We start from the raw sequence: 17,535 nt of genomic DNA, 5'->3' as shown, positions 1-17,535 counted from the left end.
GGAATGGTAGTTTTACCCACCTCTCAAGTATCTGAACTAATTCGTTGCATTTATCAGTTAGGCTTTTTATGAACATGAGCATAATACTCTTCTGAAACTGTGCTAAACCTGTGTTCAAAAGAAGCCTGGCTCACAAAATATGGAATATTGGCATGATGTGAAGCAGGAAAGAGCAATCCGTAAAAAGCAACCTTCATCCTTGATTAGTGCAACAATGGAACAGCAAGTATTAGTAGTAATTCCAATTTTGTCCTTGTGGAGAGCAGCAAATGCTGCTACCAAATGCTATTATCCACAAGGACATAATTGGAACTGGCCATGGATTTGGAAAGGATTAAGAAAAAATGGCACACCCACATCCCCAAAGTAATAAAACAGTAAAAATTACAGGTACATGAAACCTCTTGTAGGCAGAAACGGTCAAAAACCAGTAATCTAAGCAAACATGAAAGAACCAGGAATAGACAGCAAAATAGGACCCAGCACTTTTTAAATTTACATTTACTAACTGTGCATGTAGATGAGCATTCTCATAAAACAGTGTTACGCCCGTTTGTAAGAAGCTGATGTGAGACCTGGCAAGCAGTCTAGAAGGTGCCAGTCAGCATTAAATGGAAAGATGCCTTGGCAGAAGCCAGTATCTGGATTTTCCTGCAGACAAAGTTACCATGGACAATGCCCAGGAATCCAGAGGTCCAGAAAGCTGCTCCACAGCAGGCTAAAGCAGCTTGGCAGACCCCAGCTTTGGACCTACATCAGCAATCACACTGTTGATGAAGCTCCGTATGCTAGATTTCACCTCTGCAAAGATGTGGCAAGAAAGTCTCAGAGTAATTGTGAGAATTATGGAATTCTCACACAGGGCTGTCTGCTCTCTCCACTACTCTTTTCTCTCTACATATATCAATGACTGCATATCAAAGGATCCCTTTGTTAAAGTACTGAAGTTTGCAGATGATACAACAGTGATAGGTCTCATTCGAGACGATGGCAAATCTGCAGACAGGAGTTGAACTGACCCTGTAGTGCGGCCAGAACAATCTTGAACTGAATACACTCAAAACTGTAGAGAAGATAATAGACTTTCCTATTCTACCACTTCTTACAATACTAGACAACTAGTAGAGACCTTCAAGTTTCTTGGTTCTATAATATCTCAGGATTTAAAATGGACACCTAGCATCAGAAATGTCATCAAAAAAGCACAATAATTAATGTTCTTCCTGTGCAAACTCAGAAAGCTCAGACTGCCCAAAGAGCTGCTGATACAGTTCTACAGAGGAATTATTGAGTCTGTCATTTGAACCTCTATAACTGGCTGGTTTGGCTCTGCAATCAAACAAGACAGACACAGACTTCAACGGAGTTAGGGCTGCAGAAAAAATGATTGCAACCAATCTACCTTTCATTGAAGACCTTTTATACTAAACAAGCTAGAAAGAGGGCTGTGAAAATATCTACAGACCCCTCATATCCTGGACCTATATTATTTCAACTTCTTCCCTCAAGACTATGCTACAGGGCATTGTACGCCAAAACCATGAGACACATAGACAGTTCTTTCTCCATGCTATCACTCTACTAAACAAGTAATTCCCACAACACTCTTATGCCCTGAGATGACAAACCACCTAGTAGGGCTGTATTACTATTATCCTTCTCATATTTCCTATTGCCCAATTCCTTGGCTTATGACAATAACTTTGTTGTTTGTATCTTATGATTGTTGTTTCTATTTAGTATCCTATTATGATTTATGTTGATTGCTTATTTAGTATCCTATGACTATCACTGTATGATTGTATTTATGATTATGATTTATCACTTGTTGCTTTTATGTACATTTATTTTATTTATTTATTTATTTATTTATTTATTTATTTATTATATTTCTATACCGCCTTTCTCCCGTAGGACTCAAGGCGGTGTACAGTCAAGAAAAATATAGACACACAAACATCATAAAATTGCTAATTAAAATTGTTACTTAGTTTGGTCAATTAAATAAAACCCAGAATTAGATAACATTTAAAAAATCATTTGCATGTTTGTATGTTTAGCCCTGCCTGTTGGAACATCAGGGTCTTGAGGGCACAGCGGAAAGCACGGAGATCAGGGATATTCCGTATCCCTGATTGAGAGCTTATGCACCAGAGACAAATTCCTTGTGTCCAATCACACTTGGCCAATAAAGAATTCTATTTTTTCTATTTTCTACTTTCTATTCCATTCCATTCCATTCCAGAGTGGGGAGGAAGATCTCACTAGTATTTTCTGAAAAATTGTGTGGCAACTTATCTATTATAGGAGTTATTTTAGAAACAGAAACATCCTCTCCCAAATTACAAGTATTTTATCAATATTCATAGTATAGCTACTTGGGCTACCTAAAATGACGTATGCTACCGTATTATCCTGATTCAGCAAATTTACCTGCTTAGTCTTAACTTTCTGTATTCGGATATGTGTTTTGAGGGATAAAACTTATAATAGAAGTCAAGATTTTCAGCCTTCAGCTTCTTGGGTCTCTTTATATGTCATTTGTATTTGTAAAATTAACGTTTTCCAGCATTATTCTAAGGCACGGGTAAATTTGCAAACTACTTATCCATGGTTAGCGTTATACTGTAATTTATTTAGTTTTCTAGAGTCCCATAATATACTAAAGCATACATTAACTACAAGAATTGGCGTCGATCAGATTCCTAAAACTTTAGCAAATGCTGCCTGTTCCAAATGGTTACAGAAAAGGATTGGCAAGATCAGGCCAGGTATTTAAAATAAAATCGGGACGGAGAGCTGTGCTGCATTGTTATAAACAGGTGGAATCCTCCTTTGGGGTGCAATATTTGCTAGATAAATGAATGAACAGCACCGATCAACCAAAACACTTGGAAATTAAGGAAGTTGGCTTCGAGGTTCAAAACATTTTTAATTTTAGTTTTGGCACGCAGAACTGTTGGCGAGATCCCACCCCCACCCTCAGATGGTTAAGCGTCTGACACCAAGAGCGAAAAAAACAAAAGTGAAGCACAAAAGCAGTTCCGCTCCGGGACAAAATGGCCGCCGGAGCCCTCGTCTTCTCCTCCCCTCCGCGCCATATCCGGGGGAGGGGGGGGATGCGACCGGAAGTGGGTCGCGTTTCCAAGATGGCGACTCCCTATGTTACTGATGAAACCGGTGAGTGTGGGAGCTACGGTTGGGGTGTGAGGGACGTAATTTCGAGTGCCGGACTCTTTCTTCCCCTGACTCCCCACAACTCGGACATCCGCCTCCCCACCTTCACGCCCGGCCGCTCCATCCCCGGTTCTTTCCGAAGCGAGGCTCCTCCCCATCTCCATCCTCGCTTGTCCGTCCCGCTCTTACGCCACGCCCCCTTCCTCGAGGGCGTCCCTCCTTTCTCTCTGGGCTGCCTGTTCTCCTCGCCGCTGGGCCCCGCCCCTTCCCGGGCTCGCCTTCTCGCGCCACGCCCCTTGCAGCAAGGCAGCCCTCTCCGCGCCCGCGGGAAGCCAACCCCGTGGCAGGTGCGAGGCGCGCGGGTTTCCCCCCGTCTTCGCTTTCTCACGTGCGTAACAGCAAGAGAGCAGCCCCTACGGGGATTGCCTTTGCCGTATCCCAGGAATTCCCTTGGGACTGTCACCTCGGAGGGCGTCTAACTCTAAATAAAGCTTCTTAGTCTAGGACTGTGGCTTCATTGTATATGCATACATGTGTCCTTTTCCATCGAAGCTCTTGTAGAAGTATTGGGACCACCAATTCCCATCATCCCCAACCAGTTTTGGTGGGAAAGATGGGGATTGCAGTCCAATTATATCGGAAGAAATGAGGTTTAGGGGGAAAACGGTATCTAAATCAAACGAGGGATATCTAATTAGAGGTATCTAATGAAAATGGCATCTAAATCAAATTAGTCAGTTTTGGGGAATTTAGGTATCTAAATTATATCTGTGATGGGATCCAACAAGGTGACCTGGTACAGATATGGCTCTATAACCTATTTTTATTTCTTCCCCGCCTTTTCTCATAATGAAGTTGCCTGATAAAAGAAGCATTTGTGGCTTAAAAGATTTCACTGATTTTTTAAAAAGTCAATAGGCCTAATAAATTCCTAATAAAATAATACAGCAAAATTTCTAAGGAGGTCCTTATATTGATTTTGCTTTTTTCCCCCCACAGGTGAGTATCTACAATTCTGTATGCATAGCTTGTACATGCCAAACCTCTAATGTGAATCTTAAGCTCACTGTTCTCTTTTTAAGTGAATTTCCATCCATTTTTTAATTGCAGGTGTTACTGGTTTCTTCCCCCCTAACCTGTGTCTGTGAATATAATTTAACAGTTGTGCAGAATTTTTGAAGAGATTAAAATTTCTGGACTTTTCCTCCCTTGACCGATGAAGTTTCAGAGTAATCCTCCTGGACTTTTTAGTCAAATCTATATATAATAGAAGAGTCTCTTTGAAAAGCGCCTTTTCAATATAAAAATCTTGTTTATAATGATTTTTCTCTTAAGAATAGTTTTATGAGATGGATTAAATTAAATGAGAAATTGACCAAAGTCACCCTGTCAGCTTTGTGTCTGAACTACAGATTTTAATCCAAGCCTCTTTAGTAAATTGCTGTGGTTGGTTTAAGGAAGCAGTGTAGCCTTACTGCCTCTGAAAATACTAGTGACTTTTGTATGTGTCTGTTTTCCTTATGGCAGTTTTAATTTGTTATGTGTGTTATGCATTAATTGTTTTGCATATGATCATATGCTGAACATCTGCCATTTTATCTTCTTTTTTTTATGAGAATCCTGTGCTAACTTACAGGATCACTGACAGGAACATTTTGTAAGTATTAAGTGTTGCCATGTAAAAAAAAATCCTTCCTTACTTGTGAGGAAATGCAGATGCATTTTGCTTTCATTTCTTTATATCTTTACCTTTAATATAAAAAAAGGTAAAAAGTCTCCTTTGTGTTAGTTCCTCAATTCCTCATGACATCATGGAAACCGCCATCTAACTTTATTACCAAAGGTACCAAAATGTTTTGCCATTGTTTTTTGCTGAAAGTTTTTTTTAGTTCTTTGTCTAGTGAGTCCAAAACCTTGGTATTTCTTAGGTGGTCAGTGGTCACCCTTCCAGACACTAACCAGGGTCAACTCACTCCTAGTGGTGCACACCGACTTTCCTCATTTATAAGTGGGAAGACTCAAGTCCAGGAAATCCCCACTGGCACTTGCACAATATCTGCCCAACAATTTTTAACATCGGATCCCAATGGGAAGCCAAATGGGTCGCTGAATGGCCAGATGTAGGAAGACATATTGTATAAATGACCCCACAAAAAAGGTGCCAGGCTTTGAACTACTACGTCAGCAGTGGACAATCCTGAATAGGATTCGCACCTCACACGGTGTCTGCCGGGGCTCACTGTATAAATGGGGAATAGTATCTTCTCTTCAGTGTGACTGTGGAGTGCCATGTCAAACTAGATCACATTGTGGCTGGCTACAAGCTGATGGCATATACTAGTCCAGTATCTGATTTTTTTTCATATAAATGATGCTGCGCTTCAATGGTCATATGGCCTAGACATTGGTATTTGAACACAGATCTTTTAAACATATTTTATTGTGTTTTACTAATTTAGGTAAAATGTTAATGTATATTGCTGTTCCATGTTATGACATGCCATACACTAAATAAATAACCTAACCAGGGTTAGATTTTTATGATTAGTTGAAAATCTATGATTAAGCTGCTTGTGGAATTTGTGTATATCTTTTTCCTGTTTTGCAGAGGAATTTTTTGCATTTTTTTTAAAGCTTGAAACTCCTATTGATCACCCAGGAAAATATGACTTGACTGGTTGATTAATTGACTGATTGATAGCAGTTTCCTTCCCAAACTAAAATAACCAATCCATATTTCAGGAAAATACATCGCATCCACACAGCGTCCAGATGGTACCTGGAGAAAACAAAGACGGGTGAAAGAAGGCTATGTTCCCCAAGAAGAAGTGCCAGTGTAAGTCTGATCCTCACCCTGCTCCTCTTGTGGATATGAACAGAGAAGTAGCCACACAAGCAAAAATAAACACTCTTGTAATAGCTTAAAGGCTAACATAAGCATGATTGCCGTGGATCACAAACTACCTTACCTGATGCACGAAATGTTATTTTATACAATCTTTATCCTCCCCTTGTATTAGTTGTGTATATGTGATGCTCCCTGCATTTGCTGAAGCCGACTGTAGTTCATGAAATCTCATTTGATTAGAAATGTATTAGTCCTTAAGGTAGCACAAGACTGTGGGTTCTTGGGGTAGGAGGGCAAGAAAGTAAAAAACAGGGCTAGGACATTGCCAGGGGACACACACAGACAGACACACACGCACATACCCCTTCCATCATCATCTTCAGTCTTTGGAATGATATTCTTGAAAAAAACAGTTTTCATTAGTGATGTGGCCTCAGATCAGGAAGAACTTGATCTGCTTTTGATAGGAAAAGCTCGGAATTCTCAGTAAGCATTTAATGCTTTTAGATTATTATTTTTTTGACCTAGCCTACTGACTTTTTGAACATTTAGCTCTGCTAAACAAATAATTCCCTCAACACTGTCAAACTATTTACTAAATCTGCACTACTATTAATCTTTTAATCGTTCCCACCACCCATCTCTTTCCACTAATGACTGTATGACTGTAACTTTGTTGCTTGTATCCTTATGATTTATATTGATATTGATTGTTTCCTGATTGCTTATTTGTACCCTATGACTATCATTAAGTGTTGTACCTTATGATTCTTTATGAACGTATCTTTTCTTTTATGTACACTGAGAGCGTATGCACCAAGACAAATTCCTTGTGTGTCCAATCACACTTGGCCAATAAAAAATTCTATTCTATTCTATTTTATTCTATTCTATTCTAGATGTTCAAGACAGTGTATACTTATAATTCTGACTATCTCAGTTTCCTTTTCCCTTTACAGTTTTTCTTTAGCTGAGATGGCTAAAGTGAAATGTCCTTATTCCAGGACAATAAATTTCTGAACATATTACTTTAATAATAATAATAATAATAATAATAATAATAATAAATAAATAAATAAATTTATGTACCGCCCTTCTCCCGAAGGCCTCGGAGCGGTGTACAGCCAAGATTAAAAACATAAATATACAATATCATAGTTAAAATTAATTAAAATCATTAAATAGTTTTGGCCAAATTTTAAAACCCAATATTAAAACCCAATTTAAAATCATTCAGTTAGACAGCCCCGCCTGTTGGAACAGTAGGGTCTTGAGGGCACAGCGAAAGACCCGGAGGTCAGAGACGTTACGAATATCCGGGGGCAATTCATTCCAAAGGGCAGGAGCTCTGACAGAGAAGGCTCTCCTCCTGGGTATCGCCAGCCGACATAACTTGGCCGACGGTACCCTGAGGAGTCCCTCTCTGTGGGAGCGGACTGGTCGGTGGGAGGCTAGTGGTGGCAGAAGGCGGTCCCGTAAATATCCTGGTCCTATGCCATGGAGCTCTTCAAAGGTGGTGACCAACACCTTGAATTGCACCCGGAAGACCACTGGGAGCCAGTGCAGCTCGCACAGGACAGGTGTTACATGGGGGTAACGAGATGCACCCATAACCACCCGCGCGGCCGCATTCTGGACCAGTTGGAGCTTCCGAGTGCTCTTCAAGGGGAGCCCCATGTAGAGAGCATTACAATAGTCCAGACGGGAGATGACGAGGGCGTGATTGACCGTGCGCAAGGCTTCCCGGTCCAGAAAGGGACGTAATTGGCGGATCAGGCGAACCTGATAAAAAGCCCCCATGGCTACGGCCGTCATATGCTCTTCTAAAGACAGCCGTGAGTCCAGAAGGACACCCAGATTGTGAGCCCTCTCTGTGGGGGGCAAAGATTCGCCCCCAATAGTTAGCGATGGCACCAGCTGACTATACCAGGACGCCGGAAGCCACAGCCACTCAGTCTTGGAAGGGTTGAGCTTGAGCCTATTTCTCCCCATCCAGACCTGCACGGGCTCCAGGCAGTGGGACATCACATCAAGGGCATCATTGGGGTGGTTTGGGGTGGAGATGTACAGCTGGGTGTCATCAGCGTACTGATGGACTCTCACCCCAAAACCACAGATGATCTCATCCAGCGGCTTCACATAAATGTTGAACAGAAGGGGCGAGAGGACCGACCCTTGCGGCACCCCCCAAGCAAGGCGCCTCGAGGTCGACCTCTGCCCCCCTGCCAACACAAACTGCGAGCGGTCGGAGAGGTAGGAGGAGAACCACCGTAACACGGTGCCTCCAATTCCTAACCCCCTCAACCGCTGCAGCATGATACCATGGTCGATGGTATCAAAAGCTGCTGAGAGATCTAATAGGACCAGGACAGAGGAGCAACCCCTGTCCCGAGTCCTCCAGAGATCATCAACCAACGCGACCAATGCCGTTTCTGTGCTGTACCCCCGCCTGAAGCCCGACTGGTACGGTTCCATTTAGACAGCTTAATCCAGGTACCGGGGTAGCTGTCGTGCCACCACACTCTCAACAACCTTCGCCACAAAACGAAGGTTGGAGACCGGATGGTAATTTGCTAATACAGCCGGGTCCAGGGATGGTTTCTTGAGGAGGGGCCTCACCACCGCCTCTTTCAAGGCGGCGGGAAAGGCACCCTCACTCAAAGAAGCATTTATAATCCCCTGGAGCCAGCCTCGTGTAACCTCCCAGGAGGCCAGTACCAACCAGGAGGGACACGGGTCCAATAAACATGTGTCAGCACTAAGCCCACCCAGAATCCTGTCCAAGTCCTCGGGAGCCACAGGGTCAAACTCTTCCCAGATAATATTCTCAAGACTCACCCCCGTCTCCCTCCCCGGACTCACCCAGTCAGAGTCCAAGCCTTCCCGAATCTGAGCGACTTTATCATGCAGGAATTGCACAAAATCCTCAGCTTGACCCTGCAAGGGATCTTCCTGCACTTCCACCCAAAGGAGGGAGTGGGTCACCCTAAACAGAGCGGCTGGGCGGTTCTCTGCAGATGCGATAAGAGCGGAAAAATAGTTAGATTTTGCCGCTTTTATCGCCACTAGATAGGTCTTGATATAAGACCTCACCTGTGTCCGGTCAGATTCGGATTGACTAGTCCTCCAAACACTCTCTAGGAGTCTTTTCCGACGCTTCATCTCTCTCAGCTCCTCGGAGAACCAAGGAGCCAATTGAGATCGGCATCGGGTCAGAGGCCGCAAAGGCACGATGTGGTCCAAAGCCCCTGCGGCCGCACTATCCCAAACGGCCACCAGGCCTTCAGTCGAGTCATGTGCCAGAGTCTCAGGAAACGGCCCAAGCTCCATTTGGAACCTTTCTGGATCCATCAGGCGCCTGGGACGGAACCATCTAATCGGTTCCGTCTCTCTGCGGCGGGGAGAATTTTCTTTACTTGTGACAATGGAACGATGGATAGGTTTTTTTCAGTATTTTTTCTAACATGTGCTGTGTTAAAAGTTATTGGCTGATTGTGAAAATTTAGTTTCATGACTACCATGATGAGATCCAGTTTCTGAATCCTTTAGAAAAGGGGTGGGGAATTATGGCCCCTTTATGACCTGTGGACTTCAACTCCCAGAATTCCTGAGCCACCTAGGCTAGCTCAGGAATTCTGGGAGTTGAAGTTCACAGGTCATAAAGGGACCATAGTTCTCCACCCTTGCTTCAGAACTATACAGGACTATGGCTTCAATGTGAACAGAGAACAAAGCTCACATTGCATAATTGTATAATTACAGTACTATAGGATTATGAATAATTCTAAATAGTTCACAATGTTTCTCCCAGGATTGTTAACAGTAATAATAATAATGATTTTTATAGCTTGGAGGGTACCAGGCTGGGAAAGTTTCTTCAGAATGGCATAAAGAATGTCCGTTGATCAGTCAGCAGCAAGAAAGATTCAATGCTTGGCTAAAGTATTTTCATTTACCTGGAATGTAATGCAGCAGGAAGCAAGAAACACAGGGCATTGGGGCATTTTGTGGAACTATGCTGTAGCCAAATTTAAAGTTTTATATTCTGGGAGCTGCCTTGAGTTGCCATATGCGAATAGGTTGCAATATAAATTCCCTAAATAAATGACGACGACTGTGAAAACTTGCTGAGACCACCTGACCCAAGCGACCTTCTTTATATTTAACATACACTCTTTCCATTTTGTAGGTTGCTATACAAAGTAACACTTTCTACATGACCCGTATGCTCTTAAGTTAGATTTCTGCAGCTTGGTATGCTCCAAATGTTGTAATAATGACCTGTTTGATTCCCAGATAGCACTTTTTTGTAATTGCAACACTTCTAAGAAAGTTTTCAAACAGTCACTCCTGAGGGGGGAGGGGGGGGAGTTCCTTAGTGCTCTCTAAGCTTGGTGGTTTCCTTGCAGACATTTCATTACCAAACTAGGTGACATTATCAGTGCTAGGACTCTTCTATCAGAGTCACTCCTCTCAGTCCAACCTATTTTACAGAAGCTCTGTGTGTGGGTAAAATGAAGATAACCTTCCGTGTATACCGCCTTGAGCTTCCAAAGGAAACATGGTCTGTCTTTACACCACGCTCTCTTTTATTTCATGCAGGTATGAGAATAAATATGTGAAGTTCTTTAAAAGCAAGCCAGAGTTACCTCCAGGCTTGAATCCAGAAGTTCACATGCCTGTGGCCCGTCAAACGTCAAAGGGACCCGAGGGTGGAGAGACAGGGCTCTCCAAGACCGCTAAGAGGAATCTCAAACGGAAGGAGAAGAGAAAACAGCAGCATGAAAAGGGGGATCGAGATGCCGATGACCTGATTCAGTCTCTAGAGAAAACAACCTTGTCGGCGACACTGAGCAGCTGTGGGGATGGTAAGCTGGCTGTGTCTGATGCCAACCCAAGAGCCTCTGCTGGCAGCAGGGATGTCTCATCGGCTTCCGCCACTGCCACCTTAGAGAAGAACAAGAAAATTAAAAACCTGAAAAAGAAACTACGGCAGGTGGAAGATCTGCAGGCGCGGATTGACTCTGGGGAGATCAAGCAACCGACCAAAGAGCAGTTAGAGAAGCTGGCTCGACGGAAAGCTTTGGAAGAGGAACTTGAGGACCTGGAACTGGATTTGTAAAGGGTTGAAATATCAACCGGACCTAGTGTGCGTAGGAACAAACCGTCCCCTGGGGAAACATTCTCAGAACTGTGCAACAAAAAGACCAGAAGATGGTGATGTCTTCAGCCTTCTTTGTATCATTATTTTATTTTATGTTGGTGCTGTCTGAATTTTTAAAAGTATTTTTCCCAGCTGTTGATGTGTTAGCTATCTAGGACTTCTTTAAGGACAACAACTTTGCCACCTAGTTCTTTCTAGTTTCTTCCTCCCCTTCCCACCTCCATTCCTGTTCCAGGAGGGTGGCTGAAATGTCATTTCACACCGAGGGGCTGACTTTCAGAGGCACCTGAGCAGGAGGAACAGTCTGTCTTTTCCTCCTGCCACTGTATTATATTCAGCATTTTCATGTTCTCTGTAACAATCACACGGCCTTCCATCTTCTCTTCCTCCTCATTTTGAAAAAGGGGTGCAATAATAAAAATTGCAGTAGTGACTTCTGACTCTAGGACATCTGTATTTTTCCCCCCAATGCACATTTTATAAAAAATCTTCTGTATGATATTAGCAATTTTATAGGCTTCCCTTTCTTCAGCTGGTGAATGCAGCCCAGTGTCAAAAGCAGTTTGTGATAGATGGGCAAAAGGGACAGTAGCTCAGTGATAGAACCTATGTTTTATATGCAGACATTCTGAAGTCTGATCCCAATTACCTTCAGATTGGAAAAAAAGTCCTGCTTGAAGCCTTGGGTGGCCACTGTCAGTCGGCCTTAACAATGCTGATCTCACAGGGCTCTGGTTTAGCTAAGGCAGCTTCCAGGCTGGGGTTGCATAACATGCCCCTTGAGGCTAAAATGGAATGATTTGTAATGCAGCTTGTTGCACGAGCCTAGACCTTGTCTTACGTTGTGTGATCCAGACAATCAAATTTAAGTAACACAATTTATTTCCTTAGTTATATCTGAACAGCAAATCTGCTTGATTGCCAGGTGGCAGAACAGATTGGATCTAATCGTTGCCCTCTAATCATTGTCCAGAGTTTTTGCATCCCAGATAAAGTTTCCCTGGACATAACAATTGTGCTTGGTTAACTAAGAGCTGGATGTTTTGTGTGAATCTGGTCCCTGTGTTTCATGTAAGGGATTATTAGAAATAGAATCAATAATAAATGTGTGGATATGGTGTGATCATCCTCGGTGTAGTGGGCACAGTTCTTGTCCCTTTCAGATAACAGGAAATTTAAACTTGGGGAAAAGTGAACAGAAAGGCAGAATAAACGTGTATCTTCAATTTGAATAAAAGTCCAAGGGCTTCTTAGCCAAGATAACTAAATTCTCTCTCCCTTTCCTCTCCTTTCTCCCTCTCTCTTTCTCTCTCATTTCTATATTAGAACAGTGGTCATGAATTTCCACAGCCTAAGACCAATTTTGGGAATGGGTTCACTTAAAACATAGGACCAAATTTTAAGGGAGGAAATGACCAATCCTGGGGTGACCAGAAGCTACACTTAACTTTTGGAGTAATAGCAATAAAGTCTACAAAGAAAAAAGCAGTTATGTAAAATATGGGTAGCTGTGTTATAGACATGGCCAGTTCAAAAAATTCTGTTTGTTAGTTTTTGTGGGATGTTCTTTGATGCTGAAACTGTTATTTTATTTATTTATGTATTGATTGATGTCATGCCTTTCACTCAGCAACTCAATGTGACACACAATACTCCCTCTTTCTAGTTTTCCTCACAAACACCACTGTGGCTTAAACTGCCATTTTTATGTATTCTCCACCTCACCTGGCGGAAAGCTAAAATTGAGTAATTTAGTTGGAAGAATTTTTTTAAAAAATCTGTGGTTTTATACACAGAGAGAGACAAAGGGTTCAGGCTGCAGATGGCCCTACAGTATATGTTATCTTCCTGGTTATGGGAAGGAATCTGCAGTGTAATCATATTATATCTAGATATGTTAATATGCTAAAATATTTTCATCGAGGTCAGAGGCTCTTTCATGTGTCCCAGTTGAGATGTCTATTCGGTTTAAGAAAACAAAATTTAATTTCACACTTCTAGTTTAAATTGAGAGAGTTATTTCTTTCTGTCCCTTAACACTGGCATGAGCAAAGTGCAGTCTCTGACCCAGTCTCTGAGCAAAAATTGAAGCTTTCAAGGTACTACTGTGTTACGCTGAAATTGCCAAAGGCAGAAGATAGGGAAAAAGCAAGGGAGTTTAAAAAAAAATTAGGCTAAAGTTTCAGCCATGAAATCGCTGCAGTTCAAAGTCAGTGTCAAGAAATAGAGTGCACGCTGAATGCCTTTTGTTAGTGGAAGGTAACGTTGGTATCAGATTGCACCTCCTGTTCAGGAACAGGGAAAAAAAACCCAGCAGCAGCTGTTCCTACAGCTGTATGAAAACTAAAGGACAGTAACATTGGCCAATGCTGGATTAGGGGTTTCGTTACCTTTGTCCAGCAGGTGGTGCTAAAAGGTCTTATTAACAGGGCAATCTTGTATGCTCAGCTACTTGTTCTTGAAGCCACCACTTGAAGCACACATGCTAATATGCCTTTAGATCAGGGGCGTCCAACCTTGGCAACTTTCAGACCTGTGGACTTCAACATCTAGAGTTCCCCAGCCAGTCATTCAGCATAGCTGGCTGGGGAATTCTGGGAGTTTGAAGTCCACGGGTCTGAAAGTTGCCAAGCTTAGATACCCCTGCATTAGATGGACTATCAGAAACACAACGTTCAGGGTAACACACACACTACGCCATATATCGAATGACAAATTTGCAGGTCACTTTTAAGGCCAACATGCCTGGACAAGGCATTCATACATAACTAACCTAGATCTCATCCCAGACTGGTTTTTACATATTCCTCTGTAGTCCTTAGATGCAGATCACTGAGCTCATGGCTGAGAGTAAAAAGAATAACCGCATCACTTGAAAAACTAGCTTTGCTTTCCAGAGAGCCACTCATTGGACAGATGAGGACTCAGGATAGCGTTGCCTCTACTAGGGAGGATCTGGGGAACAGGACCCCTTCTAGCAAGCATTGGTTCCTATCATCAGCCTTTCCAATTGTAGCCAATAGTTGCAAGAAGTCACCACTTCTTGTTGTGAAAACGAATTGGAGAATACCACATGGTTCCCAAATACCCTTTATCTGTTGTTTACCCAGCTGTCCTTTTGTTTTACACAGAAAGATTAAAGGATCACCTGGAGAAGTTTAGGGAGACATCAAAAACACAGCTGCTGCTGTTGTTTCCCTCCCATTGTTTCCCTCCCAACAAGGTTTGTACCTTTCTCTAATTTGTACTAGGAGCAGAAGGTGTCTGATAGGTTGGGTGAAATGCATGTTAATGAAAGCTATAGTCCTTAGACAAAACTTCCGGGAGTTATTATTCTTCCAACTCTATGATCTATTTTCCTTGATGTCTGATGAACTCTATTTTCCTTTATTTTGATTGTACTCCTTGTCGAGTAATTTTAAACATAGGGTAACTTTTTTGAATGTTACCTTTGTGGTTTTTAATCTTTCTTTCAAGAAGCTCACTCTCCTTTTGACTTAGAGTCCTTTGCGGCAAGTGGGTGGATGGGTGAAAATGCTGTAACTCAAAAGCACAAATTGACAGGTTTACGGATTCTGGATGAAAAAATAAAGTCAAGTCTTGCAACCTGAAGTATTTTGCTTTTACGTGATGGACAAAACTTTTAAATATGTGAAGTGGGGGAAATCCTTTCTGCAATCACTTGAGGACAAACATTTGGTTATTTCATCATCTGCTTTCGTTTGCTATTTGCTTCAGAGTTTGATTTTCCCGCCCGTCAATAAGTAAGAGCACATAAAAGAAAGGCAGAGATTAAATCAAATGATAAATAATAATGGGTTTTTTTCAAGTTAATGTTAAGAATTGTCACCTGAATTTCAAAAATCAGTTAATACATGGTGTAGGCCTTACGTTCAGAAAAAAAAGTTGATTGCACAGTATAGTATACTTTTTTTTATTACATACTTATATATGCACCAGAGGCAATTTCCTTGTGTGTCCAATCACACTTGGTCAACCTCTATTCTATTCTATTCTATTCTATCCTGTTCTGTTCTGTTCTATTCTATTCTATTCCATTCCATTCCATTCCACTCCACTCCACTCCACTCCACTCCACTCCACTCCCTATTCCTATTCCTATTCCTATTCCATTTCTATTTCTATTTCATTCCATTCAACTGTTAGATGACATGCATCCTCCAAATGTCATAAGTACAAGTATTAAAACAAAACTGTTAGCTAATTATTATTTGCATGATCCTTGGCTGACCAAATACACCTCTAGTTTATTTTGACAGTGTTGAGATTTATCTGCAAAATTCATTGGGGCAGAGATTCTTTAGCATTTATATTCCCAGATAAGAGAAGCATCTATTAGAGACAAAGTCACAAATTTAAGCAAAAATGAGATTTTAGAACAGTGGGGAGTTTGATATGATGTATAAACCCAGCTATTATAGCTTATATACAGTGATGTTTGGTTTAATATGTGAATTTAGCCAAATATTATTCAACGTATCATGTTTTTTTTAAAAAAAATCATAGGTTAGTGCAAGTGTAAATCTAGCCAGAATTCAGAATTGTTAAAGCTATTGACCCAAGGATGGCCCAAGGATATTTGTGTTTGAATTCGACTATGATCAGACCTAAGCCATCCTTCCTAAACCAAGGCCACTTCTTAATGTATTAGTTATCATTCCAATCTTAACATTCACAGTCAACATTGTTTTTGTAAAGGAAATCCCCCTTTGATGTCAGTCAGAAATTTCCCCCCAGTAAAACTTCCTCCTGCAGTTCCTGAGAAGAGATTCTACAATAGGGAAAGGAGGATTACATTCTTATGCTTGATTGCAATAATTCACCTCAAGCTTATTGGAATTTTCAATTCAATTATAACTATAAAGGAGAATATTTGTAGCCCAGGGTCAAAATGAGGGCTCCATGGTGCTCTCTGAATTTGTTCGTTTTCTTGCAGATGTTTCATTACCCAAACTAGGTAGTACTGATGATGTTACCTAGTTTGGCTAATGAAAAGTCTGCAAGAAAACAATCAAGCTCAGAGAGTACCAAGGGGCCCCTAATCATAACTATATTATATTCAAAGGCTCATCTAATATGCCTATAAACATGGTGCTAAATCAGCAGATGCTATAAGTTTGGTCCCAAATCTGTTGTCAAACACAGTATAGTTCAATGGTTAGCAGGTCAGGTCTAGGGTTCGAGTTTCTGTCCAGTCATGAAACAGTTTTGATCATCAATTGCTACTTTTTGTCTAAAAACTGGGTGTGAGGACTAAAAACAGAAATTTGTAAGAATGTTGAATACATAGCTGAATAATATATTGTATTATTTCCTTAGTTTTAATATTAAGACTTGTAGTTCAATAAATCTGTTGCATAGAGATGATGAGAGCTGTATAACAACACAAATACAAGATTCTAAGTTGGTCAATTTTATTTTAGTTTCAGCTACGTAAAGGATTAACTCAACACATTTCTTTGAGGAAGAGCCAACCAGCTTTGCAATGATACTGTCTTCACTCTTATGACACAGTCGGCTCATCTGATACCAAGTTGCTAACACAAAAGAATCTTGTTGACTTTCTGTGGTGTGACAATTCCTGGGTTGACAGTAGAATTCCTAGCCAGAAGGCTACCAGTAGGAGATTCCAGGAACTGCACTCACAATGCCTTTGTGGAGAAAGCTGTCCTTATTCAAGGAGTTTAATTCCTCTGAACCTCATTATTTCTCTCAATCAGAAATATCAAGGATTGTTGTAACCTGCCACTTTCTCTAGTGAAGTACAGGTAGTTCTTGACTTACAACCACAATTGAGCCTAAGTTTTCCGTTGCTAAGTAAGACAGTTGCTGGGAGAATTTTGCTCCGTTTTACAACTTTTCTTGCCCAGTAGTTAAACCACTCTGGGAGTTTATTGTTCTCATCTTTTGTCCACGTCTCATGTTTTCAGTTTCTTAGTTTGAGGAATCAAATGCAGAAATACTGTATATCTGTTGCACGCAAATGAACACTCCATAGATTTTAAATATCATATAGTAAAGAATTGTGCAGTTTATTTGATTTTTGTTTAGCATATTGTCTGGACATGCTAAGTCAATTTGTGGCTTATTTAATAAACCAGGGTTCAACAAACCATGCCTTAACATAATGTATAAATCTCAGGAAATCCCAGATAAGCCTTTAGTCTAGAATACACCTTGGAAATGATAGACCAGCTGTTATGTTCTTAAGCCAGTCTTCTTGTTTGACTCTATGACATTCTTAACCAACATATTTCAGCCTAATACACAAACCCAGTCTGTGTGATTAGGTTGTATTTCAACGCATCATGGGAACTCAGAGAGA

General features: G+C 41.3%; 1 protein-coding gene across 2 annotated transcripts; it reads left to right on the top strand.

The window, feature by feature from the left end:
- Positions 1–2,337: 2,337 nt before the first annotated feature.
- On the top strand, positions 2,338–17,322 carry PYM1 (PYM1 exon junction complex associated factor). Of its 2 annotated transcripts, XR_015732839.1 has the most exons (5): positions 2,338–3,180; positions 5,920–6,013; positions 10,628–11,242; positions 14,321–14,412; positions 16,634–17,322. XR_015732839.1 is itself a non-coding variant. In XM_034412581.3 (3 exons), the coding sequence occupies exons 1-3, from the start codon at positions 3,060–3,062 to the stop codon at positions 11,145–11,147; spliced, it is 735 nt and encodes a 244-aa protein (XP_034268472.2). In that variant the 5' UTR covers positions 2,338–3,059; the 3' UTR covers positions 11,148–14,801. The 2 variants fall into 2 exon arrangements, 1 of the variants encoding a protein (XP_034268472.2); XM_034412581.3 differs by lacking the exon at positions 16,634–17,322 and having other exon boundaries at positions 10,628–14,801.
- The last annotated feature ends 213 nt before the right edge of the window (positions 17,323–17,535 follow it).

The sequence above is a fragment of the Pantherophis guttatus genome, chromosome 2 (assembly GCF_059756535.1).
Source record: "Pantherophis guttatus breed Tessera chromosome 2, ASM5975653v1, whole genome shotgun sequence".
Taxonomy (NCBI): domain Eukaryota; kingdom Metazoa; phylum Chordata; class Lepidosauria; order Squamata; family Colubridae; genus Pantherophis; species Pantherophis guttatus.
Note: the sequence above shows the minus strand (reverse complement) of the source record. Positions and strands in the feature narration are given on the sequence as shown.